The following is a 14767-nucleotide window of genomic DNA, read 5'->3' as shown; positions in this document are numbered from 1 at the left end:
TCATAAGTTCTGTCAGTTTTGTAAAAGCAAGCACTTTGAACAGTCAACTGTTTTCGTAACCGTGCAACGAGTTGGATGCACTGAACAATGCTCTGCTATTTCACACTGAAGTGAGGTGGTTGTCGAGAGGAAAAGTTTTAAAACGTGTTTTTGAGCTTTGTGGTGAATTTAAAATGTTTTTTAATCAGAAAGCAAGACCACAGTTCAAAGCTCTTTTCAGTGATAAAAGTGAACTACAGAAAATAGCTTACTTGGTTGACATCTTGAATGAGTTAAATTAATCACTACAAGGACCAAATGCAACATGCCTCGATTTGTCTAAAAAGATTCGATCATTCCAAATGAAACTTCAACTTTGGCAAAAAAAATTGGATGAAAATAAAATTTACATGTTGCCTACCTTATCTGCTTTCTTTGAGGAACATGACATTGAACCAGACAAAAGGATTACAATGATAATTTCTGTGAAAGAACATATGCACATGCTTGTAGACAAACTTTCGACGTACCTTTTCCAAATCTACCTGACACCCCATTTGCACTTGTCGGAAGCTCATTCACAGTCAAAGTTGAAGAACAATGTCAATTACAAAATTTTGGATCAAGTGTTTGCAGTCATATCCTGTTCTGTCTGAGACTGTGTCATGCCTTCTTATTCCATTTCCAACAACATATCTTTGTGAAACAGGGTTTTCCAGCTTGTTGGTTATCAAGTCTAAATACAGAAGTAGACTTGTGAAAGATGATGTTCATTCTGCTCTTGCAAACACTGCCCCAAGAATTTCTGATCTGATGAGAAAGAAGCAATCTGAACCTTCGCACTGACGTTGGCTTTTTACGCATATTGTTGCAAAATGTAGCAATGTAGTTTACTGTTGTTATATTAAGACTGTTACCCATGCTACACCATGCTTCAAGACAAAATTTCATTTATTTATAATTACAAATAAATATTTCACAATATATAATTACATATTGTTTTTGTGATTAATCACTATGCTTTAATTATGTTCAATTTGTAACAATGAAAATACATCCTGCATATCAGATATTTACATTACAATTCATAACACTAGCAAAATTACAGTTATAAAGTAGCAACGAAAACAATTTTATTGTTGGAGGTCACCACAACATGAACTGTATTAAAGGGTCGCAGCATTAGGCAGGTTGAGAACCACTGTCTTATATAGTACAGTATTCTAACATGTTTACCTTGCTTTTCCATCCAGGATTTATTTAAAACTGGGATTTGTTTTTAACAGCACTTTTGTTCTTTGGGGTTTATTTGATTATCATATTTAACTGAGGAAAGATGATAATTGATGAAAATATATTTTGAAAATTTGCAAAATAATTACAAATATTCTTGGAGTATCTCTACTATTACAAGCGTATGTAAAGAAATGGTTCCTTTATCTAGTATTGTATGTGATTAAAACTATTATTGCAAATATGTTAGGCTACAGTATTAATGACTATTGTTAAGGAAAAGAAAGAAAAAATATTTTGAGATTTCCTCTGTCAGAGTAATCAGGTAATAAAACAAAAGCACAAATCACTTCAATAAAACTCAATGGGATAGAAATATTGTAATATAGAATACAATTATTCTGGCTTAATTCAGATTTATAGTTATTATTTTATACCAGTAATTTAATTCACTTAAATCAGTTGATTATAAAGAACTTTTACGTTACATTTGTAAACTGAAAAATAATTTATAACAAAAATGTATTAAAAAACATTAGAATGCATATTACGATTCTAAATAAGCTTCTAGATAATCTGATTTTCTTATATTTTAATATTTTCAGTTTTGGTATTGTCATATTTTTTAATAATAAAAAATTATTATATTTTCAGATTTCAAGCATGATTTAGTAAATTTTACTGAAATATGAGCATCTTGCAGTTTTTTAAGAAGAAAAAAAATGAAGTATCAGAGTTTTCATGTACTTCTAGTAATACTAACTCATCAAAAAGTTCCTGCTATTTTGTTGCACATAAATATTCACCTACAGTAGAACACGATGATGATGATGGATTAAGAGAAGCAATGACATTAAGTCTTAGTTCTCGACTAAAGTTAAAACGAATGAGGAGTTCTGAAGCAATTAATGTATCAAAAGAGAAGAAAATATATAATGAGACAGAAAAAGAAACCTGCTTAGTATCCGAAGAAAATAAAATTTTTGCAAATAATTTATTAAACAAAAACATGTGCAAATCTGAAAATGTTACTGAAGAAAATATTTCAATGGGAAAACATTCAGAATTAGAAAACTCTCCTGTGAATAAAAATGATAATCATGAAATGAATAACGTACCTTATTATTTGAAAAATTTTAAATATATTTTGGATTGTGTGTTTCAAAATGAAGATTTTGCTAGACTTTTTAATGAAGAAGATCAAATTATCATACAAAAATTTAAAAGTTTATCAGGTAAGACTTATTTGGATAATTTAATAAGAATAGCTTTTTATTATCATCCTACAGAAAAATATATATAAATCATTAAGATTTTAATAAATATTTTATACAAATGGGGGGGGTGCTCAGATCATCACTGTGGTTGGTGACTTTTTTCCTCACTACATCCAATTTTGATATAATTGTTAATAATTGGAAACTGTGTAATATTTTCAACTAAAATGAAGAATCTCAAGCTAATCCTACTATTATTATTATTCTCCGGAATTGAATTGAATCCAGGACTGTTGCAGAAAACACCAATGAAGAGAGGTAGACCATCAATAAATCGTCTAAAGCAATCAACTAACAACGCAATATCATCGGAATTAGAGACTAACCTTATCACAGACTATACCGAAATAAGAAGAACAAAGTTATCAACTCAGACAGGTGAGAAATCTAATTTAAACCCTTCGACAGAGCTAACAACTACGGAAACAACAGACATTTCAACTACAGACCTATGGTTGAAAATTGTAGAACTTAATACTATCAGTAATGAAAGAATAGAGAAACAATTTTCATTTATGCAAGAGGAAATTAACGTAGTTCATAGTGAAGTAATTAACTTTAAAAAACAATTGCAATTTATTAACAAAAGAAATGAAAAGATTGAATTAGAATTAACCAAATTGCATAATGATAAAGAACTGATGCAATTTAAGATAGATACTTTGAATAATGCAATAAATAATAATAAATTAATAATATGTAATTATGCAAACAAATTAACAGATGTAAATCACAAAGAATTATTGAATTTCTTGACGCATTTTCTAAAGATTACATGCAATGAAAATGAAGACATAAAATCTATCTATAGTATACCTAATTCTAAAATTAATATTAAATGTTTAACTCTGAAATCAGAACAACTGAGAAATAATATTTTAATGACATTTAATAGATTGAAACAAAATAAATTACTGGGAGCGTGGCAACTTGTAAATATGACAGCCGATTTAGTTAAAAACTCACGTAATAGAAGAAAATCACTATTACCATATTATATTGATTTAAAAAAATGAGAAGTTCAACTCAAATTATGAGATGATTATCTGCTAATAAATCAGCAAAAAATTACATACAGTTTTATGCAAAATCAATTAGTATATTCTGATGATTTTTTAGAATATACCCTACAAGAAAATTTAATAAATCAGAGATCATAATAAAAACAAAAGAAAATAATGAAACAAATAAGAATGGAAACCAGGGAAATGTACAACTAAAAATAACAAACTGGACTGTCAAGGATTAATAAGGAAAACTACTAGTAACGACTTCTTAAATTTATTAAGAAATACTGATATACTGGATATTACAGAAACCAGGATGACCTCTCCAATCAAAGATTTAATTAAAAATAAAGAAGAATACAAAATTATATTGAGAATAGCACAAAAACCAGATGGCCCAGGATGTCCATATGAAGGACTAAGTTTGATACTAAAAAGAAATATTGGAGAAATAAAATTTATTCAGTAAACCACTGATTATATAACAGTATTATTACAAATTACTAATCCAGATACAAAGTTTCTAGAAAAAAAATTGATAATAATCATGCTGGTCTGTATACCACTGGAACAACTACAGACTTTAAATGATATTTTTAAAGATTTTGAAAAATGGAAAAATATTACCCCATATGTTCTAATGATAGGAGATTTGAATGCTCGAATAGCACATAAAATGGACTTGGAATATAGGGGACCAAATATGCTAATTCAAAACACACGAGAGTCTAAGGATAAAAAACATAACAAATTAGGAATCCAATTACTAGATTATACTTACCAACTACAGTTATATATATTGAATGGAAGAATAAAAAACGATTATCCATCAGAAATAACTTGTATAACTAATTCTGGATGTTCAGTAATCGATTTAACAATATGCTCTGAATTATTGGCAGATCTATGTACGGATATACAAGTTTTAAACTGTGACTTATCGGATCATTTTTCTGTAAGAACTTCTATTGAAGTGGCAAAAAATCAAGTTTACAAGTATAAACCCGTACCCTACCAAGTAACTTACTATAACTATCAACAATATCGATTACAAATTAGTGAAAGAATTAAATACATACTAAATAGTGGACTAGAAGATGGAATCGACAAATATTTGCAATTGGAAAATTCAATAAAACAATTTATAAAAATACGTAAAATAATACAAAATCTCATATATTTAAAAAGCCTTGGTTCAACTTCGACTGTTATATTTTAAAAATTAAGAAGAACAAAACCTTATCACTATTCAGAAAATTCTATACAAACGATTCATTTAATCACTACAAAAAACTAAAATCTACATACTTTAATCTACTAAAATCCAAAAAGATAAAAGATATAGTTTCATATCACCTACCTATGAAAACTATTTAAAACTGAAAGAACAGTCCCAGAATATGCCATAAGAGCAGAAACGAACAGACTATTCCCTTTTTTCTGATCAAATTCTACTACAGATTAATAAATATCAATGATGACAATATAAGATTTATACATCAAATTATGTGTACCCAAATCAATGATTCAAATTCAAAAACAAACACATGGCAATACAAATTTAATATTATAAAATACTTCAATCATTTGGTGTCTCAAGCAGAATATTTGATTATTCAGATAATAATTGGAAACACAGCTATACACTAATGATGGAATCAGCCTTATCACAGTCTATTATAAAAGATCAAAATTTAATAATGAAATTGATTTATCACCCTTGGTACTTGGAAACTTTAAATATACCTACAGATTTGAACATCTTATCTGCTAATATAAACATGAATATTAAATGTTTACTAATTCAAATCAGACTTAACAAATTTTCTTTATTTATCAATAATACTTATATAGATTTTTCTGAAGACTTCTGTTATTGGTGCAAATCCAGGAACTTTTCATTACTTCATTTGTTTAAGGACTGTTGCATTAGAAAAATATCGTAAAAAATATCAAATCATTGAAATAATCCACACGAACCAAGACTTAAACTACAGAGCTAGGATAGGTAACCTAACAATAAGCAATATGTTTAAAATAAATAATTTTTTATTCAAATCACAAATGAACTAAAACGATATTGAATTAATTGAAAATTATTGTTGATTCATTACTTTATTATCTAAATTTACTATGTAAATGTAATATGTAGGGATAATAATTTATTTATATGTTCATATTTGTTATCAAAAAATTGTATAATTTACTGTTGTGTTGATAGATTTGGCTAACAAAATAATGTATAAACTATATTTATAAACTTAAAGATATTTATAATACTAACCTGCTGTAACAAGGTTTTCCTTAATACAAATATTGATTGATTGATATTTTATACAAATCAAAAATGCTATGTTATATCAACAAGTGATATGTTTTTAATTCATAAACTGTTTAATAAAAATTATTAAAATGGAACAGATATAACAATATGTAAAAAGTTTCTTCTTCTAGTTATGAAACTAGTGATCTTTATTATGTCTCTCTTAATTATCCACAATAAATGGAGACCAAGATTAAAACACTAGTTAAAATAAGCAAATGAAGTGGTGTGTTTTAACCTTGGTCTCTGTTTGTTGTGGATAATTAAGAGAGATGTGATAATCATCACTAATCTCATGATTGAAAGTGATGTGTTTGTCAGATGATGATATAGAGCAAGCATATAGACATCCATGATGATTGGAGTACATTTATTGTAAAAAAAAAAATTATTTCTGCTGAAGTTTATTATTATATGATGATTTATTAATCATATGATAAAACAGTAACACATTCTATATATGAATATTCAGTATATTCATATGTACTGTACATTACAGATGTTATAAAAATAAACCGTTTATAACTAAAATGTTATTTTAACTATAAAAAATATTTAAAACTTCGTAATTCAAGGATTAGTCTGAAAGTTCTGGATGTGGAAAATGTATTGGGTATACAGCACATCAACAACATTGTGTATGTAAATTCAATTACTTAACATGATATCAAGAGATCACAAATTGTTCATTCTGTCATTGCCTGCAAGCACATAAAATGGAAGTGGTGCCATTTTGACTTGAAGAAACAATGGAGATGACTCATGAGAATTTTTGGGTGATGATGATTTATGATTTTAAATCTAGTTTGTCCAAGTCAATGTCTCTCTCATGATTCCTTACCATTTACTGTTTTATGAATCTATAGGCATGCAAAAACACTTCTCAGTTAAGGTCCACTCCACTGTATTTCCATAAATCTTTCTCTAACAGAAGAAACTGTCATTTTCTTTGTTCTCACTTTCCAGACACTTGTCCATCACAGACAAGTTTTTTTGTGGTTCAGTAAACTTTGGCATGGCAGAATGAGCCTGAAAGATAAAGCTTGAAGTAGGAACTGTATCTGGGTTATAAATTATCTGGGGGTCATAGTCAGGAAGGATCCCCAAATAACTTACAGGAAGATTAAGGACACCTTGCAAATTGAATCAGTAGCAGTGTATGAAATTATTCATGCACACACACACTTGCCTAAGGAATTTTTCACATCACTGAGTGCCAGATTCTCATTGAAGAGCAAAAAGACTCTTGTGAAATGGTGTTGTGAAATGATTGAAAAATTTGCAAATGGAAAATCAAAATGTTTCTGAAATGTCATTACTGGAGATGGAACATTTGTCTATCAGTAAGACAGAAACAAAGCAGCAAACTCAAATTTGGATTTTTCTAATGAGGAAATTTCTCTGAAGGTTAAGCATCCAAGAAGTGTTGGTCAGCAAATTGTGACCATGTTGTTTGGAAAAACTGGACATATTTGCACCATTCCACTCGTGGGGGGAAAAGGCTGTTACTGCTGACTGGTGCACCACTATTTACTTAACCAAGGTCTTTGAGATGATTTGCAAGAGGTGACCAAAGACCAGACTGTGAAGTCTTCATCATCATGAAAACACATCTGCCCAAATGGCCATGAAGATCATTGAGTTTCTGAATGAATCAAAATTACAACTGGAGTATGATCTATCCTTTAGTCTTGATCTGGCAACTTACAACTTCTTTTTCTTTTCAAAACTGAAGGAGGGCCTCTGTGAACACCATTTGGGTTGCTGGAAGTTGCTGTAAATGCCTAGAGATTGGTTGGTGACAACTGAAGAAGAATGGTCTTTGTGTTTCCAGTAATGGTTTGACCAGAAGAACAATTGCATTCAGCACCATGGAGACTACTTTGAGAAATTTTGAACAATGTGATAAGTTTTATGCAAAACTTTTCGCTTTTCGTGTATCCAGAAACATTCTGGTGACCTTTAAAATTATTACAATTATACAATTATTAATATTATAATGAAATACTATATTAGCATTTAGAAATTTTTATTGTTTTAGTGCTTTTATGAAATTTATTAATAATTTATAATCAGCATTATTTATTCTCATAATTCATTTACAGATCCAGAACAGAAATTATTTGTTCGACTATTTCAAAGAAAGAATAAGTGGTTTCGTTCTAGTAAATTAGATTATTCAGAAATTGCAACTAACATTAAAGCAGTTTTACATAATTTGTACATAAATAATTTTTTGTTAGATGGTAAGTATTTTTATTCTGAAAATTTATAATAATAAAAATAATAAAATAATTTTTAAAAATGCTAAATTATTTCATAATAAGGATACTGTTTCTAGATTATGCAGTTTTAAAATTTTAAAATAATTTTTATTTTTAGTAAATACCATATTTACTCGCATATAAGACGAGGTTTTTATTCATTTATCACAGCTTCAAATTCCTAGGTCATCCTATAAGCATGAGCATAAATTATTTGCGTTTTTGCAATAATTTTTGTGAACATTTTGTGTGTATTTGCATTTTTTACCAGATGCTTACCCTCTTGTATTTAAGAACATAAGTATTTTATCTGGGTCCTTGTATATTGTCAGGAGTAAAGATGAATAGCAATAGGAAAAATAGCTTTTGAATTGAATTCCAGATTGAAATTCCAAAATCACACAGAAGCCCGATATAAGTTTGAATTCATTCCCAAGTGAAAACATGATTCGGAAATCAGAATTCAGAGAAACTCGTAAGTGTAATCGATGGAGAGTGGATTCGACTGTTAAGAATAGGAAATAAAAGGTTCCTGATTGTCCAGCTTTACATGAACAAATTATGCTGTTGATTTTACGAGATTTTTCCTTGGTTTGAAATGCCAGTAATTTTTGTGGGACAATGTTGTGCATTTACATGTCTTTGAAGTTTTATTTGTGATTAAACGAAATAAATTTAAATTGCATTAATAAATCTAATTTTCTTTATTTTGAACTTTAAAATGACACCTCGTCCTATATGCGAGGTCATCTTATATGCGAGTAAATACGGTATTTAAAATATATATTCTCCACATCAAATTAGTAGTGTCTTTCTCTGAACATCATACTTTTCCTGTAAGCAATTGTGTCATGCTGGTCATCTGTCTAACCCTTTTCAGGGGGAAATTTTTGAATTGAAATAATGTGATTTTGCATTGGACATTTGTATATAGTTAATGGGGTCTCCTGCTCTTAAGCTTTCCATATCTGGTCTCATCTTTCATCTATCTAACTTTATTCTCAAGATTAAGGAAGGACAGACGGATGACAGTGGAAATTTTTTCAAATTGCAGCCTAAAAACAAAAAAGAAGGTTATCTAGTTATGTGATGGTCTAAATGACTACAAATAATTATAAGTCATGTAATGATCAAATCAACAGATAGAATAAACATGATATGATTCAAAAACAAACTCAGCAAACTCATAACACAAAATTAAAAAAAGAAAAAAAATGCATTTTTTGCTTGAAAAGGAACAGCTAGATATTGTAAGTACAATGAGAGATGTGCAGCTGCAAAAATAAAAAATGCATGGTCATTTGGACCAATGTGCAACCTCAAGGGTTTCAGAAGTAATTTCAATACAAATATGAACATTTCTGATAACTAGTTATCAGTGTGTAATAAATGAATAGAATATTATTTGAGTTATTTAACTTTTTAATTTATTCTTAAGCTGAAATCAATAATTCAGAATCATATAAAATGTTAATACAGTATATTGTTTAATTATTTCAGTTAAAAATATTGATGATGTAGAATGTTCATTGAACTTATTAACAATCCCTGAATTGAGAACGCTCTGTAAAATGTTCCAAATAAAACTTTTTCAAAAAGGAAAAAAAGAAATGATAGCCACATTGATTAAACAAGGAAGACAAAATAGATCAATTTGTTCATTTGGAGATATTACTAATGTACTTCTAAAAAGGTATTTATACTTTTGACAATATTATAAATTAATGTATACAAATAAGCAAGTAATTACTGTATTTACTCTAAGATGCATCTTAATTTGTATGTACATATGTACCGATGGACTTTTTAATAGACAACTTGAGACAAATTTAAGTCAGCAGAAATGTTCAGTATTTATTACAAGTAAAGTAAGTTATATAATGGGAACTGGCTTCACAGTCAGTCATTTAAGTGGTCATCTCTCTGTAACAGCCAATTTTTGAAAGTACTGATATTTTTCTTCTATTGATTTCAATGAGAATGTTTGGCGATTGAACGTTTGAATGCTTAAGGCAGCCAGCTGTCAGCAATATGCTGCCATTTTTTAAGTTAAACTAGGTAGCTGGTTAATTCAAACTGAAAAGAATAATTACATTTAAAAATAATAATAATTAAAACTCTGGCCTTTACACCAAAATCAAAACCAAGTTTGTTGAAGAAGAATTATCCATTCACATTTTTGTGTGAGAGTTTAATGCTTTTTCAGAAAATTAGTCTTTCTTACAGAATAAGATTTAATTGTTCAGATTTTTTAATGCAGAAATTCTAAAAATATGTCTTTAAAGTTAAATTAGTTACAATTATGTATAATCTAATAATTAAAAGTAATAAAGTAGTGCATCGATTATCCGACCCTCGATTAACCGACCGCATATAAGACGAGGTTTTTATTCATTTATCACAGCTTCAAATTCCTAGGTCATCCTATAAGCATGAGCATAAATTATTTGCGTTTTTGCAATAATTTTTGTGAACATTTTGTGTGTATTTGCATTTTTTACCAGATGCTTACCCTCTTGTATTTAAGAACATAAGTATTTTATCTGGGTCCTTGTATATTGTCAGGAGTAAAGATGAATAGCAATAGGAAAAATAGCTTTTGAATTGAATTCCAGATTGAAATTCCAAAATCACACAGAAGCCCGATATAAGTTTGAATTCATTCCCAAGTGAAAACATGATTCGGAAATCAGAATTCAGAGAAACTCATAAGTGTAATCGATGGAGAGTGGATTCGACTGTTAAGAATAGGCAATAAAAGGTTCCTGATTGTCCAGCTTTACATGAACAAATTATGCTGTTGATTTTATGTTGATTGTTAGTCGGCAAATTTAAATGTCTGCTAGTGATGTGGCGCTACAATATTTGGTTATGTCTTGGCTACTTTAATATTATTTTTGTTAAATTTTTGCATGTTTTAGCTGGCAGCACTCTCGACCATGAAAGAGAGGCTAGTATTTAAACCAAGCTTAATACACTATACTAATAATGTATATTTTCATACTTTTCAGTTATCCGACCAACCCCAGTCCCCAATTGAGTCGGATAATTGATGCTCTACTGTAATAAGTAAATTTTTATTTCATACAAATTTATTTATTATAATCTGAATTTTAATAAAAATTATTTGGTATATTAAATAATAATTGTAAACTTTGTTTTATTACTAAATGATCTTTGAAATTCATGTTATTAGATCATATTAGTTTGAAATAATTATTAGATAGCAAATTTTTTTAGAGCTAAAAGTATTGCTGGAGATTGTTACAAACTTTATCCTGAAGCTAGAGAAGTTTTCATTCGTGTGATGATATTGTTCTCCTTAACAAGTTTAATTGAAAATGAAGATGAACCTGGTGGCGGCTTACAGCAACAATTGTAAGTAATTAAGCAATGTAATATAAAAAAATTGACACGTTAGAAAGTTGAAAAATTTTGACATTGAGTAAATAATCCAGAAAAACATTATAAAATCATGATAAAGTTAGTGGTAAAAGTAATTTCTTAATTAGCAGTTTGTAATTTTACAGTCCATTAAAGAATATAGAATGATTGATATAGATAGAGAATAAAACCAGTTTTTTCCTTATCTAAATTTATCTTACAAAGATTTATAATATGAGAACAGTAAATTTAAAATATAAAGACAAAAATAAATTAGACATATAATGTTAGAATGTTACAGTTTCAAACTTTTAAATATGCTTAGTCAAATTATTCTTTACCCTTCAACATACACTCAGAATCATTGAATATTATACAACATATACACCTTATTGCTAAGAATCATCTTTACTACTTTAACATTTTCAACCTGATCAACAGGCCATCATCAGGTTATCAGTTTACAGGAACATTTACAATCATTCTATAATAGAACCAATATGCAATAAGAAATTCAAATTTAAAACAGTTTGAACATTTGGTTAAACATCAAAATATAAAATATAAATAATATAACTAATCCATTAAATACATAAACTGAACAAATCAAAATAGAGTAGAACAAAATAAAATAAAATACAAATACAAATATAACATAAGATATACAATTGCATCAACCACGTGCTATGCATCAGATTTTATTAGCCATTATTGATCATATATTTCTAAGCCTGTGGCATCCTTGTAGTTTAAACATTTGCCAGTCAGGCTGGATTTATAAATTTCAAACTTTTCAAAACTTACGGTGCGTTTGGAAATTCTAACTGGTAATACAGCGGTAGTGGTACCTGATGTCATCGGTCATAGCTGGTTATTCCAGGGGCGTGACGCATTTCTAAACAGACTGGTCATTTCGTGGTGAACATGGCAGTGCATTCAAATCGAGAAGAGACAATTTTATTAATTCTATCAATGCTCTTGAATATCGATTTGGAGGCATATGAGGATGACGATTTGGCAAGTTCAAGTTGATCAGAAGGTGAAAATGAACTTACAGAAGTTGGATGACTATCGCAGAAAACTCCGAAAGTGGAAGGCTACGTGGAGGAAATCGTTTTGCGATTTTCCACACAAACATTTAAAAGCCATTTTAGAATGACTCCGGAAACAGTTAATGTCGTTGAAAACATGGTAAGTTTATCAAATATATTAATTTTGGTAAAAATTCAGAATAGGCGGGAATTAATTTGTTCTCTGTTTTATCGCTTGACCTTTATTTTACTTTCTATTTAAAAACATTAATAATTATTAATGTTTTTAAATAGGAAGGTAAAATAAACTGTTTTATTTCCATTGTATTAATTAATACAATATTCTATAATGAAAATAAATTGTTTTAGATTTCAGAAAAACTCATAAACAAGTGCAGCCGTGGTCGTCAGACATTAGAGGAAACAACTTTTAATGACCTTGTGGCTAACTGTAACTCCGGAATCATACAGGTAATCAATTTTGTTTTTAAGTGTTATAAAAATAGATGTTTATAGATGTATTTTATGGTAGGATTGCTCCAATAACAGTAGGAATGTTAATGTCATTTTAGATTTTAAGAGACATTTGCTTTGATAAGTGATTCATAAAATTTTACAATTGCATTAAAAACTTTTTTGATATTTAATTTTTCTATTTTTAAGATCATCTTTTAGTTTGATGTCATCCATTCCATTGATAAGTGAATCAAGAAAAATGCTTTGTTAAGCCAGTTTTTTATTAATAGATAAATATTATTTTTACTTTCAGATCTGTAAGTGATCATTTTAATGTGTCTAAAGCCACATTATGGTTTACATGTAAGAAAGTTTGGGAGGCAATTTCCAGTTTGTCTGGCCAGTTAATACGTTTTCCATCAGGTGATGAACTTGAAGCTAATGCTTCGTCCTTCAAAAAAGCATGAGGCTTTCCTGGTGTGATTGGCTGCATTGATGGATCACACATACCAATCAAGGCACCAATAAATCATCCAGAATCATATATAAACAGAAAAAATTTTCATTCACTGTTACTCCAAGCTGTAGTGGATTCTAGGTTTGTAAATCATTCCTTTTGTTTCAGTTTAAATTTAGATTTTAAATTTAATTTCATTGACTTAACTATATCATTAGGTGCAGGTTTATAGACTGCTATGCAGGGGAAGTTGGAAGTGTCCATGATGCTCGTGTATTTCAATGTTTAAATTGGGGAGAAGTTTGAGTACTCTGGTTCCACCAAAATACCATCTTTTAGGTGACTCTGCATATCCCCTACAAGAACAGTTAATAACTCCATTCAGAGATAATGGACATTTAAGTCCACAGCAGCTAAATTTTAATCTAAAACACAGTAGAACGAGCCTTTGGTTTATTGAAAGGACGTTTCAGCAGTGGCGTGCCGTCATTGGAAGCGATGGAAGCGCCGATTCCACCTTTCAATGACCTTCCCTTGAATTTTATAAAATATAAATTTTCATATTTTAACGTACTTTGAATTAATTAAAATTAATATTTTATTATAACTGCATTATGTATCTTTTACAAATTTCTATACTACATGTGAAAAAAACGATAAGATTGCTATTGTATATTCGAATAATTCGGTGGCGGAAGGAATGTCGAAACCGGGTCAGTTTCCAATCAGCCAGATTATATAGGCATTAGCACATGCGGTTTACAGTGCACCAACCTCACCCGGTTTAGCTGGTAGAAGCGACACACTCGTAAAGAGTACAGCTTTATATCCCGGAGCGGTTGTGGGCTGTTATCCGCCTGCCTGTCAACTTCCAAGCAGCCAGATTATAGGCATTGGCGCATGCGCTTTACATAGCACAAACTTCACGGTTTAGCTGGTAGAAGCGACACACGCGTGAAGAGTACGCGACTTTATATCCTGGAGCGGTTCTGGGCTGTTAGCCGCCTGCCTGCTAGATGTTCGGCCGATTATGTGAATCATGAGCAGACTAGATCAACAGCGGGCAACCCGCCGCGGGCCAGCTACGGCTGGCGAAAAGTTTCTATCCGGCCCGCGAGATCTTTAATAGATTATTAAATTGGAAAAATAACTAATTAATAGTTATTTTTCCAATTCTTTGTAATTTTTCGAAAACGATAAGAGAAATAAATGTAGTAATTAACTTTTTATTTATTTATTTCATATTTGCAGACTAAAAAAATTACGAGTCACAAGAAAGCGTCAATTAACTACTACGGCGCGGAAAAAAACGTAAAATTTATTCTGGCCCATGTTATAAAAAGGGTTGCCCACCCT

At 29.6% G+C, this 14767-nt stretch overlaps 1 protein-coding gene and 1 long non-coding RNA gene across 3 annotated transcripts in view; both read left to right on the top strand.

Annotated features, from left to right (window-relative positions):
- LOC136989048 (fanconi-associated nuclease 1-like) overlaps positions 1 to 14767 on the top strand; it is a 54784-nt gene that overhangs the window by 3955 nt on the left and 36062 nt on the right. For both annotated transcript variants that reach the window (XM_067287134.1, XM_067287133.1), the window contains exons 2-5: positions 1867 to 2447; positions 7925 to 8065; positions 9584 to 9776; positions 11324 to 11461. In XM_067287134.1, the coding sequence (XP_067143235.1) occupies positions 1901 to 2447; positions 7925 to 8065; positions 9584 to 9776; positions 11324 to 11461 (1019 nt within the window). In that variant the 5' untranslated portion in view covers positions 1867 to 1900. The remainder of the gene's footprint in view (positions 1 to 1866; positions 2448 to 7924; positions 8066 to 9583; positions 9777 to 11323; positions 11462 to 14767) is intronic.
- On the top strand, positions 12410 to 13853 carry LOC136989114 (uncharacterized). The gene is made up of 3 exons (XR_010882860.1): positions 12410 to 12658; positions 12868 to 12969; positions 13268 to 13853. It is a non-coding gene; the product is annotated as an uncharacterized lncRNA (long non-coding RNA).

The sequence above is a fragment of the Centruroides vittatus genome, unplaced genomic scaffold (genome assembly GCF_030686945.1).
Source record: "Centruroides vittatus isolate TY-2023 unplaced genomic scaffold, ASM3068694v2 scaffold_435, whole genome shotgun sequence".
Lineage (NCBI taxonomy): Eukaryota > Metazoa > Arthropoda > Arachnida > Scorpiones > Buthidae > Centruroides > Centruroides vittatus.
This window is presented reverse-complemented; position numbering and strand designations above follow the sequence as displayed.